The 17111-nt window shown below is 42.3% G+C and overlaps 1 protein-coding gene across 1 annotated transcript in view; it reads left to right on the forward strand.

Annotated features, from left to right (window-relative positions):
- The window catches only part of RPH3A (rabphilin 3A), an 889811-nt gene that overhangs the window by 205883 nt on the left and 666817 nt on the right, over window positions 1–17111 (forward strand). The window contains exon 2 of the mRNA XM_085633027.1: window positions 6390–6490. Coding sequence (XP_085489153.1) covers window positions 6414–6490 — 77 coding nt within the window. The 5' untranslated portion in view covers window positions 6390–6413. The remainder of the gene's footprint in view (window positions 1–6389; window positions 6491–17111) is intronic.

A 17111-nucleotide genomic window follows, 5' to 3' on the forward strand; every position in this document is an offset into this window, starting at 1 on the left:
CAGCTAGGACCGGGCTTGGGCCGAAGGGCCTGTAGTGTTTTACAGGAATAAATACGATGACCCTTATGGATTTGGGCAGGGGTCCTGGCCCCAGGCCCCATCAAGCCACGGACGGGCACAGACGGGCTTGCCTTAGGCGCGCTGCACGCAGCGAGAGGCATCTGCTTTAAGGAGGGTGAGAGATCAGCTGATTGGTGGGAAAAAAATGGAAGTCTCAATCACTTCCTGTAGCATGTTGCGGTCCCTCCACACAAACTGACCAATCGGCGGTGGACCGGGGGGGACACTATGCAAATTTAGGCTGTGAGCCCTTTAAAAACAAGTACAAAACAGTTTCAAAACAAGTGCAATATCCAAAAGAGTTTGCTGATAATTGTTCAAAAACGAGTGATTCTGAAGTAGCGAGGTAGGAGCCCTTTACCAGGCGCTCCTCTTACAATAGTGACAGGGTCTGTCTCTCGTCAAGCCCGTCCGCTGCGCGAAGCGAGAGGCATCTGCTTAGTGCTATTCTAGTGTGAACTATATAACAGACTACCTGTACAGTTAAAGATCACTGGACCTTCAACGTTGCCCTTTGAGTCGATTGACTTTGAGGTCTACTGGAAAGGTGTTTGGAAGCCCTCTTTCAGTTGGAGAGGGCTTGTAAACATTTGCTCTCCACTAGACTTAGTACTTGTCTTCCAGTAGACTTAGTACTTAGTTGGCATTGTATGTCAGTCCATGTAGCCCTGCAAGAAGGAACAATTGCCAAATAAATCATAAATAGAGAGATCAAATGTGCTGCAAGATGCACTCAGTTGTTGCCTAAAATGCAGAACCACAGAAGAAGTTTCAAGCTGACGTAAGCACTCTCACAAGCACTGTGCAGAATTCATCATTTGGCGGAATCCTCCAAGCATTATTGAAAAAACATGACTGTAACAGAAACTTATTAGGTACAGGTGGGAACAGAGCAACTTTCTTAACCTTGAAATTGTCCTGTGCTATGATTCTTCTGGCACTCACCAAAGAGTCAATCGTGAAAGACTGCCCTTTAACTCTGATGTAATGTTAACACACTTTAACACTAATTCTCCTACTGTCTTCAGAAGTGCCTTGTACTACTACATGGTGAATTTTCTTATTCACAACAGTTCACTATGTCTGGCACTTAATATGCCAATTAAAGGGAATGGAATCCTCTTCATGCACCACCCACCAGTTTTTCCTGATTGAGGGCATTTTGCTATGCCAATCTGTCTGTGACGGCATAGATTAGGACATCATGGAAAGGGTGGAGATCCCATTGTAGACTTGTTTCTTCCACAGCAGCTACTCGAATGACCGAGAACTTGGTGTTAAAATAAAAGTAGCTGAAATGGTGGCAGTATTAGACTACGGCTGACTTTTCAGTTACTTTGGTGTCTAGGATACCTCCAACACAGGTGTGACTGGAATGTCCAATCTACATGGTGTAAATTAGCTCTTGAGAGCCTAGCTTACTTTCTCGTTGTCTTTCCAATTACTTTCTTGTTAGAAAGTAGAGTCTTCTGAGAACAAAACAAAAGCTGGGCAAAAGCCTTGACTGGTGAAAAATTATTTTGAGCTCCTGGGAAAGAATAAGTAGGTGAATCTTTACATTGTGACCACTGAAATTGATTGTGATAGAGGAAAAACATTATTAGTTATTCAAAAATGCTTTAGTATGTAGGTCTGTATGCCTAAAGGGCAAAGATAATTCAATTGAGTTGTTTTTATATGGTGCATGGCTACCCAACCAGGCCTCCCAGAGCTAGTTGCAAAGCAACCCCACTAAGCTACCGTGATGAAACCCTTAACTGAAATCCACTCTTCAGGAAAGGAGAGTTTATCGAATTTTTCTGAAGCAGACATCTGAATGCTGACTTCTGAAGGAGGCTGGAAGGGCGTTCCAAAGCATGAGAATCATGTATACAAATGAGCGGCCTCTGTTTCTCGCTCTTTTGATCTTAGGCACCGCCAGGAGTCCCTGATTACTTGATTAAAAAGACCTCCCAGGAACATATGAGGTGAGTAGGTTCCAGATGATGAGTAGGCTTTTTCCGTGTAAGGCCCGATGCGTGATGCAAAGAGCCTTGAAATTCATTTTCTTTTGGACTGGGAGCCAGTGTAGGGCTATTAGGGCTGGTCTGGCTGATTGGTGTTTAGGTATTTTGTGAATGACTCTGGCAGCGGCATTCTGCACCACATGGAGCATTTTTATCAAAGATTTAGGGCTCTCTAAATAAAGGAAGTTGCCATAGAATAAATTAATTGAATTGAATGTGAGTCTGTATGCCTAAAGGACGAATATAATCAACCACTTTTTTTACATACACTTGCATCTTTTCTATTCAGTTTTACAAAAGGCATGATTAATAAAAAAAAAATCCCATATCCCAAAACACCAGGATGGAGGCAATTACCTTTTCTGACAAGGAAAGGTAAATTTCAACACATTTACATTTCAAATGTCTTCCAGGCTGCCCACCAGACACAGCCTTTGCGTAGTGATACACCTCACAGCAGGACTGTCTCCAGCAGGAGTCCCCCCAACAAAAGCACAAAGAGGTGTGAGAACTCTCCACTGAAGTGTGCTCAAGGTAAACAAATGCTTGGCCTCCCCTAAATGGTCCCCTTCAACCTGTAACTCCACCCCTACTCACACATAGCATTTAAAAAAAGGGTAGAGCTTCAGGAAGTCTAATCAGCAGCCATTTGCTAACAACGTTTTCATTGGATTTGTATAGGAACCCTTTCACCATCTCCTCACTCACACCAGTGTTTGCATCCCCTATCTTCCAGCCACTGGAATGCAGGTAATACATTTCGACTGTCTGGGTAGGTGTCCTCATCTTCCATCTAGTGCCAATGCAAACCAGAGGCATTTAAATGTATCCCACTATGCCGTATAATTGATACTGAGTCCAATCTGAGGATGAACACCAGAATGTCTTATTCAACATGTACATTATTTCCCATGCATTTTCTCAACTTAAGTCAAGCCATTACTTCTCACTTTCATCCCTTGAGCTGATAAACTGAATTAGTTGGATGGTTGGTCTGGAAGTAGCCATGCAGCGGCCGGATGGGTTACCAGAATCTAGCACCTATTAAAACTTCCCTAAATAACTCAATCTTCACAGGTAAATAATGTTTATTTCTAAATTCTTGCATTCTCAAATCCCTTAAATCTGGCATTAAAAAAGTTCCTTTAATTAAAATTTATGTTTGTCGCATGCCTCCTCTCTCTGAGCACAACATACTCTGCCACATGCAAGTTTGACTAGTCTCTATTTCAGCAAATTTCCCACAACTCGTTTACTAGATCTCAATCTCTTCTCCTTCCGCTGAAAGGCATACCTGTGCCACCTAACAATACCTAAACATCTCTAACTCCTGTATTATCCCACCAACCATGTTTTTGAGTTCACCCCTCTTCCTCCCACTAATGATTGCAACCAACCACTATTACTTTAGTCCAGCATAAGAAAAGCTTAAATGACTGCATGGACTAGTTTGCTTTGAGTGCGCAAGACTAATCCCAATAACTAACGGTAGCCAAGAACACTGAACTAACCATTAACTTTGGGTTCCGGATGAGAGTGCTGCCCACCGCAAAGCTACAATGACAATTTCCAAGGACCTTGTTATTTTGGCGTCAAACTGTTCAGTCACTTTTGTGATACATGTCATCATAAAACCAGTCTAAACCATTGAGACACAGTTTATTTTTCACCCAAATTCCGGAAAAACTACACTTCTGAACCAATTTCCACCACATTTGAGAAGCCAAAAAAATTCTTACATCTGGAATTACATAAAGATTGATTCATGTTTGTGCCAGTTTATAAATAACTGAGAAGTAAATTTGAGATAGCACCAAGATTATAGATTAGAAAGGACCCATACAACGAAGCAAAAGCTAAAGAATCTGAATTTCTTTATATTCAAGCTCACTTTGTTAATGTATGGCAAAGAAATAGGGGCATCCCTTATATTTTGTTTTTATTAATTTACTTAAGTAATTTGTTTAGTGCAGCCGTTGCCACTGAGGCAACAAATGAATTCACATAGAAATGCAACACTGCATACAAGAGAGGAACTTGAAGAGGGCAAAGAATGAAAGAAGGGATAAACCAGTTAGACCAATGGTTCCCAAACTGTGGGTGGGATCCACTGGTGGTATGGCAGCAGAGTTTTGTTGGGTAGCAAAAGTCCTGGTCTATATGTATATTCTATTTTAAATGAGTAGCCCTGTTTTCCAGTTTCTTATAGGTACCCTACCCCTTAGGTCATTCACAGCAGGTTCGAAGGGTGAAGGAGGTAGCACTTGCCCTTCGTGTGACCATCAGAAGGAAAGTGTTTCGCACGTATTGTTTGCTAGCCCTGGCTGTTTATCCACCCGGCATAGATGGCTGGCACCGATATGTAGGTCACTAGGCATACGGAATCACCAGGTCGCCCTCTGCATTCTCAGATCAGACTCTTCTATACCACTGATCATCTCTGTTGGTAAATTTGTGGGTGCAATGTGGGTGCTACACAAGAAAGTCCAAGGCTGATCACCTGTCTAACGATTTAACTCTCCGTTTGTCTTATATGTGCCCTAACCGGGTTATTTCTTTTGATACCGCATTTTTAATATGTCATGTCAGATTTATAAATGTTGTTGATAACTGTATATACATATATATCTTATATGATTTTAGGAAAATGTCTGCGTTCTTTTAACTGTTTCACTGTGCACATTGTTGTGTGAGGAATTCTTCTTTTATGGCCCTGGTGGCTAAAATAAAGAGTTTTTTGATTGATTAGCCCAGTGTGTGGACCAGTGCCACAGTGCTGAACACTGTCCATAAGACTAGTTTTAAACACTTGCAAATGTTTCCAAACAACAATTTGGGTGAATCTTCCACAAACTGTTGTTGATGTTTTGTTACTTCACGGTGCAATTTCAACTGAGAATATGCTCACTATATGCGATCATACACAAGCATCCCACTTGTGTATGATTTTTATACTTTTATATTGAGAAATATGGATGTGGCCAAATGGCGAGAGCTGTTGACTTTGGATCTGTGGAGCCAGCATCAAGACCCAGCGTTAGCTCAACATCCTTTGATTCTGGGCAAATTACTAAATCTCTTGTGCTTATAATAAAATGAATCAGACTTTGTGTAATGTCATCTGTGCTCATGTAATGTACACCAATACCCTTGGGCCATGATCATGCTATAAATCTGTAATACAGAGTTCAAAATGTACTACTGGGCCTCGTTTTAGCACAAAAATGGATACAAGGCCTTACCCCATACATGGCTGCAGAAAGGGTTTCTCAAATTTGCTAATATCAATGGTATCAACACCAAGATTTTTCAGAAGCCTAGTGCTTTTCGTAAACAGATGCCACAGCCAGCACCCCACTCTGAAAAGTGTTCTAGCTCCAGACTCCTGTGCGGTTTGTTCACCATCGGCCACTTTAGTGTGCCAATCAATATTTTGGTCAGAGTCCGATACCAAAGACATGGTCAAGTTTGTTACGTTTAAAAACAATTGCTGTTACTACATCAACAAATCGCCCCCTTCTCATGTCCATTAAAGCAAGGAGGGTTGTGGAAGTTTGTTCTAAACATTTGGCTGTGATTCTAGAAACCTGGGAAGGCACTCGGTTAAACGCGAGGTACAGTCAGAGCAGGTGGGATGTTAAGTCTTTTCGGAAGGATAGCCAGTTGGTGCCAAGTCTTACATTATCTGAAAGTTCATTCCAGAGTCTTGCTGCTTAGACTTTTCCTCTTGGAATTCTAAGGCTTGGGCTAGGTTTACTTCTAGTGAGTAGGAGCTGGAAGCCCAGGAGCTAAGGCTTTGTGAACGGATCACGCCTTCTTGAAGTGTGTTACAGTTTCCTGGGACGGCCAGTGAAGGTCCCTCAGAATCGGGCTGATGTGATCGAATGTCTTGACTTTTGTAACAAAACGCTCATTTGCTGTGTCCTGGAGGTGTGCTATGGGATAAACTGTCAATGATATTGTTGGATAAAAACACACATTTGTACATGTTCGGTACCCGAGGATGTGGACGCATCTACAGTATTGCAAAGTCTAAGCTAATGCCTCATTCTTGCATAGACATGTTTGCAGATTATTTCTACAACATCATTGTTGCATTTGTAAGGTGCTTATGGGAAGGCGCGCAGGTGCAACAAGATGCTTTGCATTTCTTAATGCAAGGGTGAAAGGATTTAGCGCTTTTACTCGTGTCAAACAATTCACACCTGCTCATTTTTACATGCCAAAGCACCACGTGGTTACATTTGCATGAACTAATCACACTTGAAAATCACTGGCATTTCTCTTCAGCTGTTAATTGACAAACTATGATTTTATTTGCAGATATTGTAGGTCCAGGATTCCACGATGACGGACACAGTCTTGGGCAACAGTACTGATCGCTGGATGTGTCCGAACGACAGGCAAATGGCGCTCCGGAACAAGTAAGCGACACATTTTGGTGCCAAGCACACGGCCTTCACCAGCCCTTTCTGTGACTTTGCTTTAACTGAAAACAGTGCCGGATTACACCCTGTGGAGGGCCCTAGGCACTCGAAATTTCGGGGCCCTCCTCGCAAATTATCTCCTAATATGTTTTTAATTTTACCAACCAACAATTTTAATAAACCAATTTTAGAACACAAAACGAAACATTAACAATTATTAATGTTATTAAACAAAAATTAATTGGAAATAATTTAAGAAACCTTGATTATAATTGTATTTTAAGATCAAATCAATATTATTTTGATCAGTTGTCACGGGGCCCAGAAAAGGAGTGGGGCCCAAAGGCCAGTGCCTACTTTGCCTATTTGGTAATCCGGAACTGGTGTCGGTTGATTGTCATTATGAGGGCAACACGTGACAACTGAAACCAGTAACAGACTTAAGTTATGAGATGTTCAGCCTGACTGGCGACTGTGAAGCCGGGAGTGCTGGGAAAGTGTGCCTAAAGTGTCAGACATGACACGTGCCTAACTGTGGCCCAGCCCTTCCTGTCTATCAGAGGCAAGGGCCTCTAAGGATGTGTCCCGGTTTGTGTATTCCCAGCACATGCCTTCTTTGAAGTTAAATGTGTTTGTCTTGCATAACATGTAATTAATATTTTAAAAAGTAAACGAGGCCTGGGAGATGGGAGAAGATTGTAGAGCTGGGTCAGAAACTAGAATCATTTCTAGCAAAAATTGTAAAGTCAGCCCACACCGCAGGATACCACAAAAACAGGGGGGCCAAATGCTTAATTTGTAAAAGAATAAGTGCAGAGGTCTAATGTTTTCTTAGCAGCCCATGGCTAGCACAAATGCATGTCAGCATACAGAACACTAAGCCTGCTTAGTTTGGTTCCATCTAATTTCTTTTTAATCTACCACCCGCCCCACACTTTCTGCCTTTTTGTCTCGCTCATGAAAGTTCATTTTCTTCTCTGCTTTTTCCCCTTTGTTAGAGTTTTCCGAGCTTCTCTTGCTTCTTTTTCAACCTAATTTGTGTTTTTCTCTCTCTTGCTCTGTATCAAAGTATGTTGAGGAAAGATAAGTGCCAGTTCCCAAATATCAGTGCAGGTGGGCCTCCCCTATAACCATCTCTCAAATTAAGCACTGGTGGGGCCATGGTTGGGTCATGGCAGCATAACCTGACCTAAAGGCCGTCCCCCAGCCTGCAGCCTATTGTGAAATGCCATTGCAGCAGAATGGTAAATCCAACTTTGGAAGGTGGCCGATGGAGCGATCCCTCGGGGAATGAAATATAGCTGAATTATCCAGGTACATGGTCGAGTTGATAATGGGGAGAGGAGATACTGATTTGTTCCAGACCAGGGTAGAATTCAATATCTTTCAGTGGAGACAACGTGCTACCAGAATGCAAAAGATACAGGAGCGGTTCTCATACTTCTCAGCTTTCATCAATTTCACACTTCCATATCTAATGAATATTCTGAGATGTAAAAAGCATATTAGCACAGTGAGTAGCAAATATGAAAGAGTGATATGATGCTAATGTTTTTAATGTATAATCCTGATGGATCAAATTGTACACACAGTCAAACTTCATGGCTCTGGATCTTACGGTGACCATCTCACATTAAGGACACTGGCTCCCGTCCTCAACTTTTCACCTACAAATAATTGCTTTCTGGTGGGTTAGTCTAATTACTTTAATGGAAGGAAAACAAGTCTACAACACCCCGAATGCATTAGCCTATCACACAAAAATCCAGGACTGGCAAAGGTAATAACATGAAGGAGGTGGGTTTCCACCTGGAATGCTTGAGCATGCCACCATCGTATTAAATAGCATGGCCAACATATATGTTAATGTTTTATTCTAATGCTGATGGAGGTCTAGCGGGATCTTCTTGAAACTCGCACCTTTGCAGAAATTCTAAAGCTAAAATGCCCTCTCCACTCCCTCTTTACTTCCACTCTTAACTAAAAAGCAACTTCTTGCACTCGGGCACTTCATCTCCCTTTTCTTTGCGTCTCTGCGTCCCAGCCAAACTGCCCCTCACACTGAAGTAAGTTTTCACATTTATTGTGTAGTATTGATAGAATTAGAGCAATAGTGTTCATCATGGAACCACATGATTGTAAATTGTATTACAGTGGATTTCAAGCTATAACACGAGTTAATCAATATTTTTATAAATAGTTATTCAATCAAAACATAAACCCACTATAACACCATTAATCAGTGTGTGTATATATATATATATATATATATAAACAGAAGCATTTCCCCGATTCTGGAGCTCCTGACCCTTCAGGGCGGCCTCACGGAAATGGGCTCGGAGTGACCCAAGTTAAACATCAAAACACAAAGTGTGAGGCCCAATGCAGGAAACAAGGCTTTATTCCGGCACACTTTTAGCAGCACAGCGTCCTTCCATTCGCTAACGTTTCGGCGATTGCCTTGCTCACAGCTGGAAGTTCCACCAATTAATTTGCATAGTGCGTCAGTGCGTGCTTTTAAAATGTTAATCACGTGACTGAATGCTCGAAATACATATCCCACAGTGCATTGTGGGATATGTATTTCGAGCATTCAGTCACGTGATTAACATTTAAAAGCACGCACTGACGCACTATGCAAATTAATTGGTGGAACTTCCAGCTGTGAGCAAGGCAATCGCCGAAACGTTAGCGAATGGAAGGACGCTGTGCTGCTAAAAGTGTGCCGTAATAAAGCCTTGTTTCCTGCATTGGGCCTCACACTTTGTGTTTTGATGTTTAACTTGGGTCACTCCGAGCCCATTTCCGTGAGGCCGCCCTGAAGGGTCAGGGGCTCCAGAATCGGGGAAATGCTTCTGTTTATTCCAATTGAGGAGTTTGACCCACTCATGCGCCCAGCCTACTGAGGATAGCTATTGCAGCAAAAAAAGTAAGCGCATGTTGGAAGGGATACGTGAGGGATTTCTCCTTCTACGTTCATGCTCGACAATGAGGTTTGTTTTCAGGCACTTTGAATTTTCAACAGCAACATCGCCTGGCTACTCTGATTCATGACTTTAAACTACCACAGTGTCATTGTCAAGCAAGAACTCTTAACCCTAATCATGGTCAATAATAACGAGAATCTTCATGACATTTATGCAATTTGATCAACAATGCACTGTGGGATATGTATTTCGAGCATTCAGTCACGTGATTAACATTTTAAAAGCACGCACTGACGCACTATGCAAATTAATTGGTGGAACTTCCAGCTGTGAGCAAGGCAATCGCCGAAACGTTAGCGAATGGAAGGACGCTGTGCTGCTAAAAGTGTGCCGGAATAAAGCCTTGTTTCCTGCATTGGGCCTCACACTTTGTGTTTTGATATATATATATATATATATATAGTCTATTGTATCAAGAAAGTTATCCATGTTTTTGTGTTGCTTGCCTGCTTTTATTGTCAATATTTCCTGTACCTGAACAAGTCATAGTGAGGTCAATATTTACACAAACATATGGCAGCGGACACGTTTCATCTGACGTAGACTTTTTCAAGGCTGTTATCGTCACAAAATAAAAAGCAAGTACTGTGCATTATTGTGTATATATATATATATATATATATATATATATATATATATATATATATATATATAAATCTGTATATATATATATATATATATATATATATATATATATATATATATATACATTTTACAAAAGTGTGCTCATAGCAGCAGCGGCCCTTAGTGTCTTGTTAGAAGTCACAATTTTTTAAAAGGGGACCCCGAAAAATGTGCTCCCATAAGTGAAAGAGTAAAGTAGCTGTCACAATAGTAAAAGCCCAGTTGCTTAGTAGAGTCATTTAGCCCAAAGAGAAAAGTTTTTTCCTGAAACACACACCTATTGGTTAATTATGTTTGTACTAAGTATACACAAATGAATGTTGTTAAATCTGTCAGCCTTAGGATGGTCTTCCCCCCCCCCTAAAACGTTTGCCTTCCTTCTCCATTTTTTGCTGACCTTGACTTAGGACTCTGCGCACTTTACCACTGCTAACCAAAGCTAAAGTGCATGTGCTCAATCCTTACAACATGGTAACATTGACATTTCCAATTGACATATTCAATTTACTTATACATCCCTAGTAAAGTGTAACTAGGGTCTGTAAATTAAATGCAACAAGTGGCTCTGTAGCACGTATTGTGCCATCCACTTATGTAACCCGTGCATGCAGATTTAAACTGCCATTTTGATTAGCAAAATAAACCTTATGCCAGAACTAAATCTTCCTTTTTAATACACATACGTCACGCCTTGGAAAACCCAGAGGGCTGGGAGCAGTGATTTTAAAAATTTGGACATGTACTTTTAAGTTTTACATTTCCTGATAGAGAAAAACTTTAATGTAGTTTTTCACTACTGCAAGGCCTACCTCTGGCATAGGATAACATTGGAGTTATCTTATTAAATTTAATTTAGTATCATGGTTAGGGAAGTCTCACAAGTCTTTCCGGGGTGATTGTGTGGTTTTAAGCTTTGGGTCCCCCGGTTTGGTTCAGCGAATCGTGGAGAGGGCGGGGGATCTTGCCACTAGAGACGACATATCTGTCCTTCCCCTAGGGTATTTTTACCGCCCCATGGTTACTCCCAGATATGCTGGAAGGAGATGGCCTATTCAAATACATGATCAACTTAGCTACCCTGTCTCCCTTAATAATCGATTTTATGCCCTGGCCTCACTTGAAGATATCAACTGATTTATAGCCTCCAACTGTATTGTCTCTTCTGAGCATAGTATTTTTGGGGTCCTAGAGGTTTGTGGCAATGCCTCCCCCTCTCAAATTATATCTGATCTCTCTAATAAGACCAGAGTGACCCATACAGAGGGAAATGTTTCATGCAACAAACCTGAGCACCTCGGGAGAGCCTATCCCATCCTAGCGAGACAGAGAAGGGAGACGCAGAAAGACATGGCCAATGTATTGGACCCCATAATACAGCACTGCCCTCAGGGTCCTGACACGCTGATGGAGGAGATAGCCCCCCTCCCTCCTTCTCCAGGAAGTATTCCTCAAGGTCATCTCAAGTCTGTTATGACAGTAGGTTCTTGGAATATTGCAGGTATTCTACCTAAAACTGCATCAGGTGACTGGGCAGTGTTTATTGAACAGTTTGATCTCATGGCATTCCAGGAGACCTGGTCTACTGAACAGGTCTACTACCTGGGTTTTTAATTTTTTTCAAACCCGCACAAGGAGGGCGGAAGGGTAGACCGTCTGGTGGCCTCACTTGTTGGGTGAGACAGCAAACTGGTTTTAGGGTTGTAGAGGTCCCTATCGACAGCCCAGATATTATGGCACTACGGCTTCAGATGAACCATGGCCTTGATACCTTGTTAATTATTGTTTATGCCAGAGGGCAACCAGGTGGGAGACGATCTGAGACGATCGACCACCTTGACAGTTTTCTAGACAATCAGAGGGATGGGTGCAACTTGTTAATTTTGGGGGACTTTAACTGCACCTTCGAACCGTTGGATTTAGAGGATGGTAATTTAAGTGCAGATGAGGACCTGCAGTGGAACATTCCGACCCTAGACTTGTGCCCAATCAGAAAATGGACAGAAGCTGCTCTGCAACTCAAGGGGTTATGCCTGGGTAGGGGTGTGCGAGCAGTGAATGGGAGGTCCCAATCGGATAGGAAGGATGTGCATACTTTTAATAATGGCATTAGGAGCAGCCGTATTGATTTTATCCTTCTTAATGTTCAATCATGGCATTCCCTAATTGACATGAAGGTCCAGGAACGTACGGAAAGCGATCATGACCTGTTGATTCTGACAATTGCGGCCCCGCCTCCACAGAACCCCTCCAAAAAGGCGGTTGGTGAATTCCCTCCCGCAGTATCACTTTCAAATGACATGAGGAGAGTAAAATGGACCAGGCTTGTTGAGAACGAAGGGGATTTAGGTGCAATGAAGGCCCTGGTTGCTTATTCAATATTGTGCCTTAAAAGCTGTGCCTCCCAGGCGGATATTAATTTACTAGCTCATCTGGTTCATCGAGACCTGTTTTACAACCTTAAAACCTTTTTCATTAAGACCAGTAAAAAGAAGCCAGAGGCAGGGGCATCAAAGGCCCCCTGGTATAACAAAACCTGCAAAGTGGCGTATCGCTCACTGTCAAGGGCTATTAGATCCAAAGACATGGGAGAAGTTAAACATGCTGGGGCAAATTACAAAGCAACCCAATTCAAAGCTAAAAAGGAGTGGGATGATAACCGCTGGCACGATCTTCTCCTAGCTAGTAATGAGAAGAGTATGACAAAATTCTGGCAGCTAGTGAAATGTGGGAGTGACGGGACACCACACAAACCAATTAATTATGTTCCGCCAGAAGAGTGGGCCCTGTTCTTCACGGCCCAGCTCTCTACTACTGATAATAATCTGGATGTATTTAAAATACCCCCCCCCCGATTCCTACCCTATTATTTAGCAACACCGAGGTTGAGACAGTACTCTCCCTTATTCCGATTGTGTGCCAGCAGATTTATTTACCCACGATAAGGACAACTGGGTGATTTATATAACCTTACTTGCCAATTCCATTGCTAGCGGTGCGAGTATCCCTGACACGTGGGCCGATGCACTCATTATCCCGATATATAAAAAGGGAGATCAAGCACTACCTGGTAACTATAGGCCTATTAGCCTCATAGATTCGGTTCAGAAAATAGTTGCCAGGTTAGTTCTAAGCCGAATCCAATCATGGATAGAGGATTCTAAGATACTATCACCTCTGCAGGCAGGTTTCCGCCCCCATACCAGCACAATTGACCAGGTGCTCAGGTTTGTGATGATTTATTGGAGGGTTGTTATCGTAGGTGGGGGCACATTATATGCGGCCTTCATTGATCTAAAGTCCGCCTTCGACTTGGTTCCCCGAAACAAAATGTGGAGAGCCTTCTTAGAAGTGGGGATGCCACTGAAACTGCTAGCCATGCTAGTTAAGCTGCATGATTCCAATCACGCTCAGGTCCGATTGGGTACACACGGAGAGGTAACAGATAAATTTCCGGTGTTAAAGGGTGTGCGTCAAGGTTGCGTTCTCGCTCCTACCCTGTTTTCTTTATTTATTGACCGGGTAGTGCAATACTATTCTACATGTCCCACTGATGCGCCAACTCTAGGGGGCCTGAAATTCCCCCTACTCATGTTCGCCGACGATACCTTGATTTTATCTAAGACTCAATCCGGCCTACAGGTGGCTCTGTCCCGTTTTGAGGAGTTCTGCCACGATCATGAGTTGCGGTCAATGTGGACAGGACAAAATTCATGGTTCTCCACAAATTTAAAGCTACAAAGGGCAAAGTTCATATGAATGGTGTTGCTTTAGAGCAGACTGAAGTAAGTGTTCACCTACCTGGGGATAACATTAAACAGCAAATATGCTTGCCCTGAAGCACGCACAGTTGGCTGGGGCCCTTCTAAAAGAACACAGGCTTTCACATACCAAACCTATAGTCCCTGCCATCAAAATTTATAACACCAAAGTTGTAAGCTCCGTTTCCGTTTTACATGGCGCGGAGCTGTGGGGCCACGAGGACATCAGACCCATGGTTACCGCTCAAAATAAATTTATGAGGGCGTTAACAGGTCTGCCACAATCTACTCCATTGGTGACCTTATTTTTGGATCTGGTTTGTCATCATATTGAAGATCTAGTTCGATTTAGGCCTATAGCCCTCTGGAGAAGACTATGGGCCACCCCGAGCTCTTATTATATGCTAAAGCCCTTCTGGATTTCAGGGGGACGGGGACCCTAAGTAAGATCAGATGGCTCCAGAATATAAAAGAAACCTTAATAGAAATGGGGATGGGTAATTTGTGGGAGAATCCCGAATCGACCCCCTTCCCCTCAAAAACAGAGCTTAAGGTTGTCTATATGGATCTGGTGAAGATGAAGCGCTTTTCTTCCATCACAGGACCTACCCTGTCCAGGGACTTTTTATTGATTAAAGCATGAGCTCGGGTTTGAAACCTATTGGGATCTTATTTTAAAACCAATGGACAGGAAGCTCTATCACTAGTTCAGGGCAGGTTCCCTGCCAATTAGAGCGTTTACCAGTAGATGGCACAAGCCCACAACAGAATTGTGTCCCTCGTGTTTGGTCCAGTCAGAATCCATCCCCAATATACTATTTGTTTGCCCGGCCTATCGATCACCAAGGAGGAAATGGCTCAAACCTATCTGTACTAATTTTGGCACAAGAGACGCCATTGAGGCCTTGAGAATTCTACAGACAAGTACCCAGGAACCCATTGTTATTGCTATTGCAAAATTTTTGAGTTGTGTATGGGTGATTCGGGCTAACAAACTTAAGGCACACTGACCTGACTTGCTTAAAATTGTCTGTGGGATGTGGGGCAGTTTAATTCTGATATATTTTTTTGTATAAAGGGGTAGATGTCGTATGGTTTACCCTATTTTATATCCTGCATCTTTTTACAACAATTGTTTTATAATATGAGACTAAGATGAACCATGGTTAAATACTTATTTTAATTGTATCATTGTGTCTGCTACATCAATGCTACTTTGCTATGACTCAATCATTTTAACTAAAGAATTCTTTTTTAACTGCTAAATTTTAATAGATGCAATGTCTTTTATGGTTTTATAATCGAAATAAATACTTTATGAACTGAACATTTAATAACCTGCAATTTACAAATGGGAGCAGGTACCCAGTTCATGTTTGATGTCTTTGGAATTGTAATGAAAAATCATAACTTAAGTTGGGTTTTAAATTACAATTTTGAAAAAGCAGGTTTTAGAACGTTATCCAATATACAGATGCCAGTACTTTCACAAGATCAGCATTTACCTTCTGGATCACGCAAATTAATTACGGCATTCACAATTCAACCAAGGCTAACAGGCAAAAGACTATCTTTTATTGAACAAGGCACATTAATCTCTTGAAAGTACAGAGACTGATCTGACACAGAATACATTGAACAAAGTGCCAGCTGCTTCATGAATTGAATTAATCCAGAGCTCATACATTCATTTTATAATGGATTTAATGGATATCACAAACCTGAAGTGAATTGCCCAGAGGTTCTGGGTCCTTAGGAGAACCCTGAAATTCATGTAGGGATCAAAACGCGTTGATAGTGTTAAGAACCAGGGAGTGCACTTTAAAGACATTACTGACACACAGGTAATGTTTGCGTTGTATGGCACAAAAGACAAATCTCTGATGCAGCCAATCCGAAGACAGACTGTTTTTGTACCCTCTGGTTATCGCCCAATAGGCAGGGGCTTTTAGTAATGATTAAGTGATTTAAGCTCCCTTTGGGCATTTAACTTCAGAACTGGGACATACTTGTTATTGATACACAAGTGAAACAATTTATCGGTGTTCTATGTGAATTTCATTAGATATTTTCATGCTATGTTGAATGTTATGTGGGATATCATCATCAAAAAATGTTGATGTAATGTATGTTTTGTTTGTTTGTTACACTTTTTACGACTATTTTCTAAAAATAGTAAGTGTTGTTGATTGTGATGAAAATAAATGGTGATCACGGTAATTCATTTACATGATCACGGAGGTAAATGCTGATCTTGTGAAAGTAAAGTTAGTATTGGCATTTGTATATTGTATAGTTTTTAGTGGCCTAGCCTTGCTGACAGTAAACTGGCCCAACCCCTCACACTTTTGCAGACTTTTAGAAAGTTGTCATTTTCCTTAGCCATTTAATACCTGTAGCTTGTCCCTGGGTCACATGACAGGGCGTAGCTGACAGTTGGGCTTAGTGTATTCCTCTTGGAAAGCCTCACAAAATAGAGAGCTTAGGTGTGCCTTGATGGGCCATTACTGGAAGAATGGGAGGGTGGAGCGGATCACAGCCCTACTTTCACTTGAATAGGCTGTGTCCTGCCTCCACACAAAGGGATGCATACCCCCTGTGGTTAGTTTGAAGCCAGGACAGCGAAGGCAGGATGCCTGAGGACTTAAAAGGGAATCCTCTAGAAGCTTCTCCCCCTCATCAAAGGCACAACAGGGTATAAATACAGGACTTCAGAACCAACTCTAAAGTACACTTCTGGTCCTGCGGATACTTTGACAGGAAGAAGGACTGCTGTGCTGCTGAAAGGACTGCCTCTCTGCTGGACTGCTGCTCTGAAGGACTACTGCCCTGCTGTGCTGCCTGCTGCCCTCTTGCCTGGGTGAGAAGGACTATATCTGCATCTCTTGAACCCCGGACACCCAGAGTGACTTCAAGGGCTAGTTGGCTAGCCTCCTGATCTGTACCCTCAGGGACACAACAGGCTTTCCACAACTTTACATCGGACTGTGCCATCTGTGAGCCCACCCTGACAAGTGGTGCCACCCCAGTCCTGGACCATTGGACATGGGCCTAAGGAGCTTGTCAGTCTCTGTGACTCCAATGGAACTGACTCCTCTCCTCTGCTCTGTGGTACAACTCCGAGCAGAACCAACGCATCGCCGCTGCTGCATGGATTGGAACTGTTACTAAGACCTGCATTGCATCTTGTTGCCTCATCGGAACAGATGCATCCTTTGAGCAGGGCCTCTAATCACTTGTATACGGCAA

Source organism: Triturus cristatus, chromosome 11 (genome assembly GCF_964204655.1).
Source record: "Triturus cristatus chromosome 11, aTriCri1.1, whole genome shotgun sequence".
In the NCBI taxonomy this organism is placed as follows: Eukaryota; Metazoa; Chordata; class Amphibia; order Caudata; family Salamandridae; genus Triturus; species Triturus cristatus.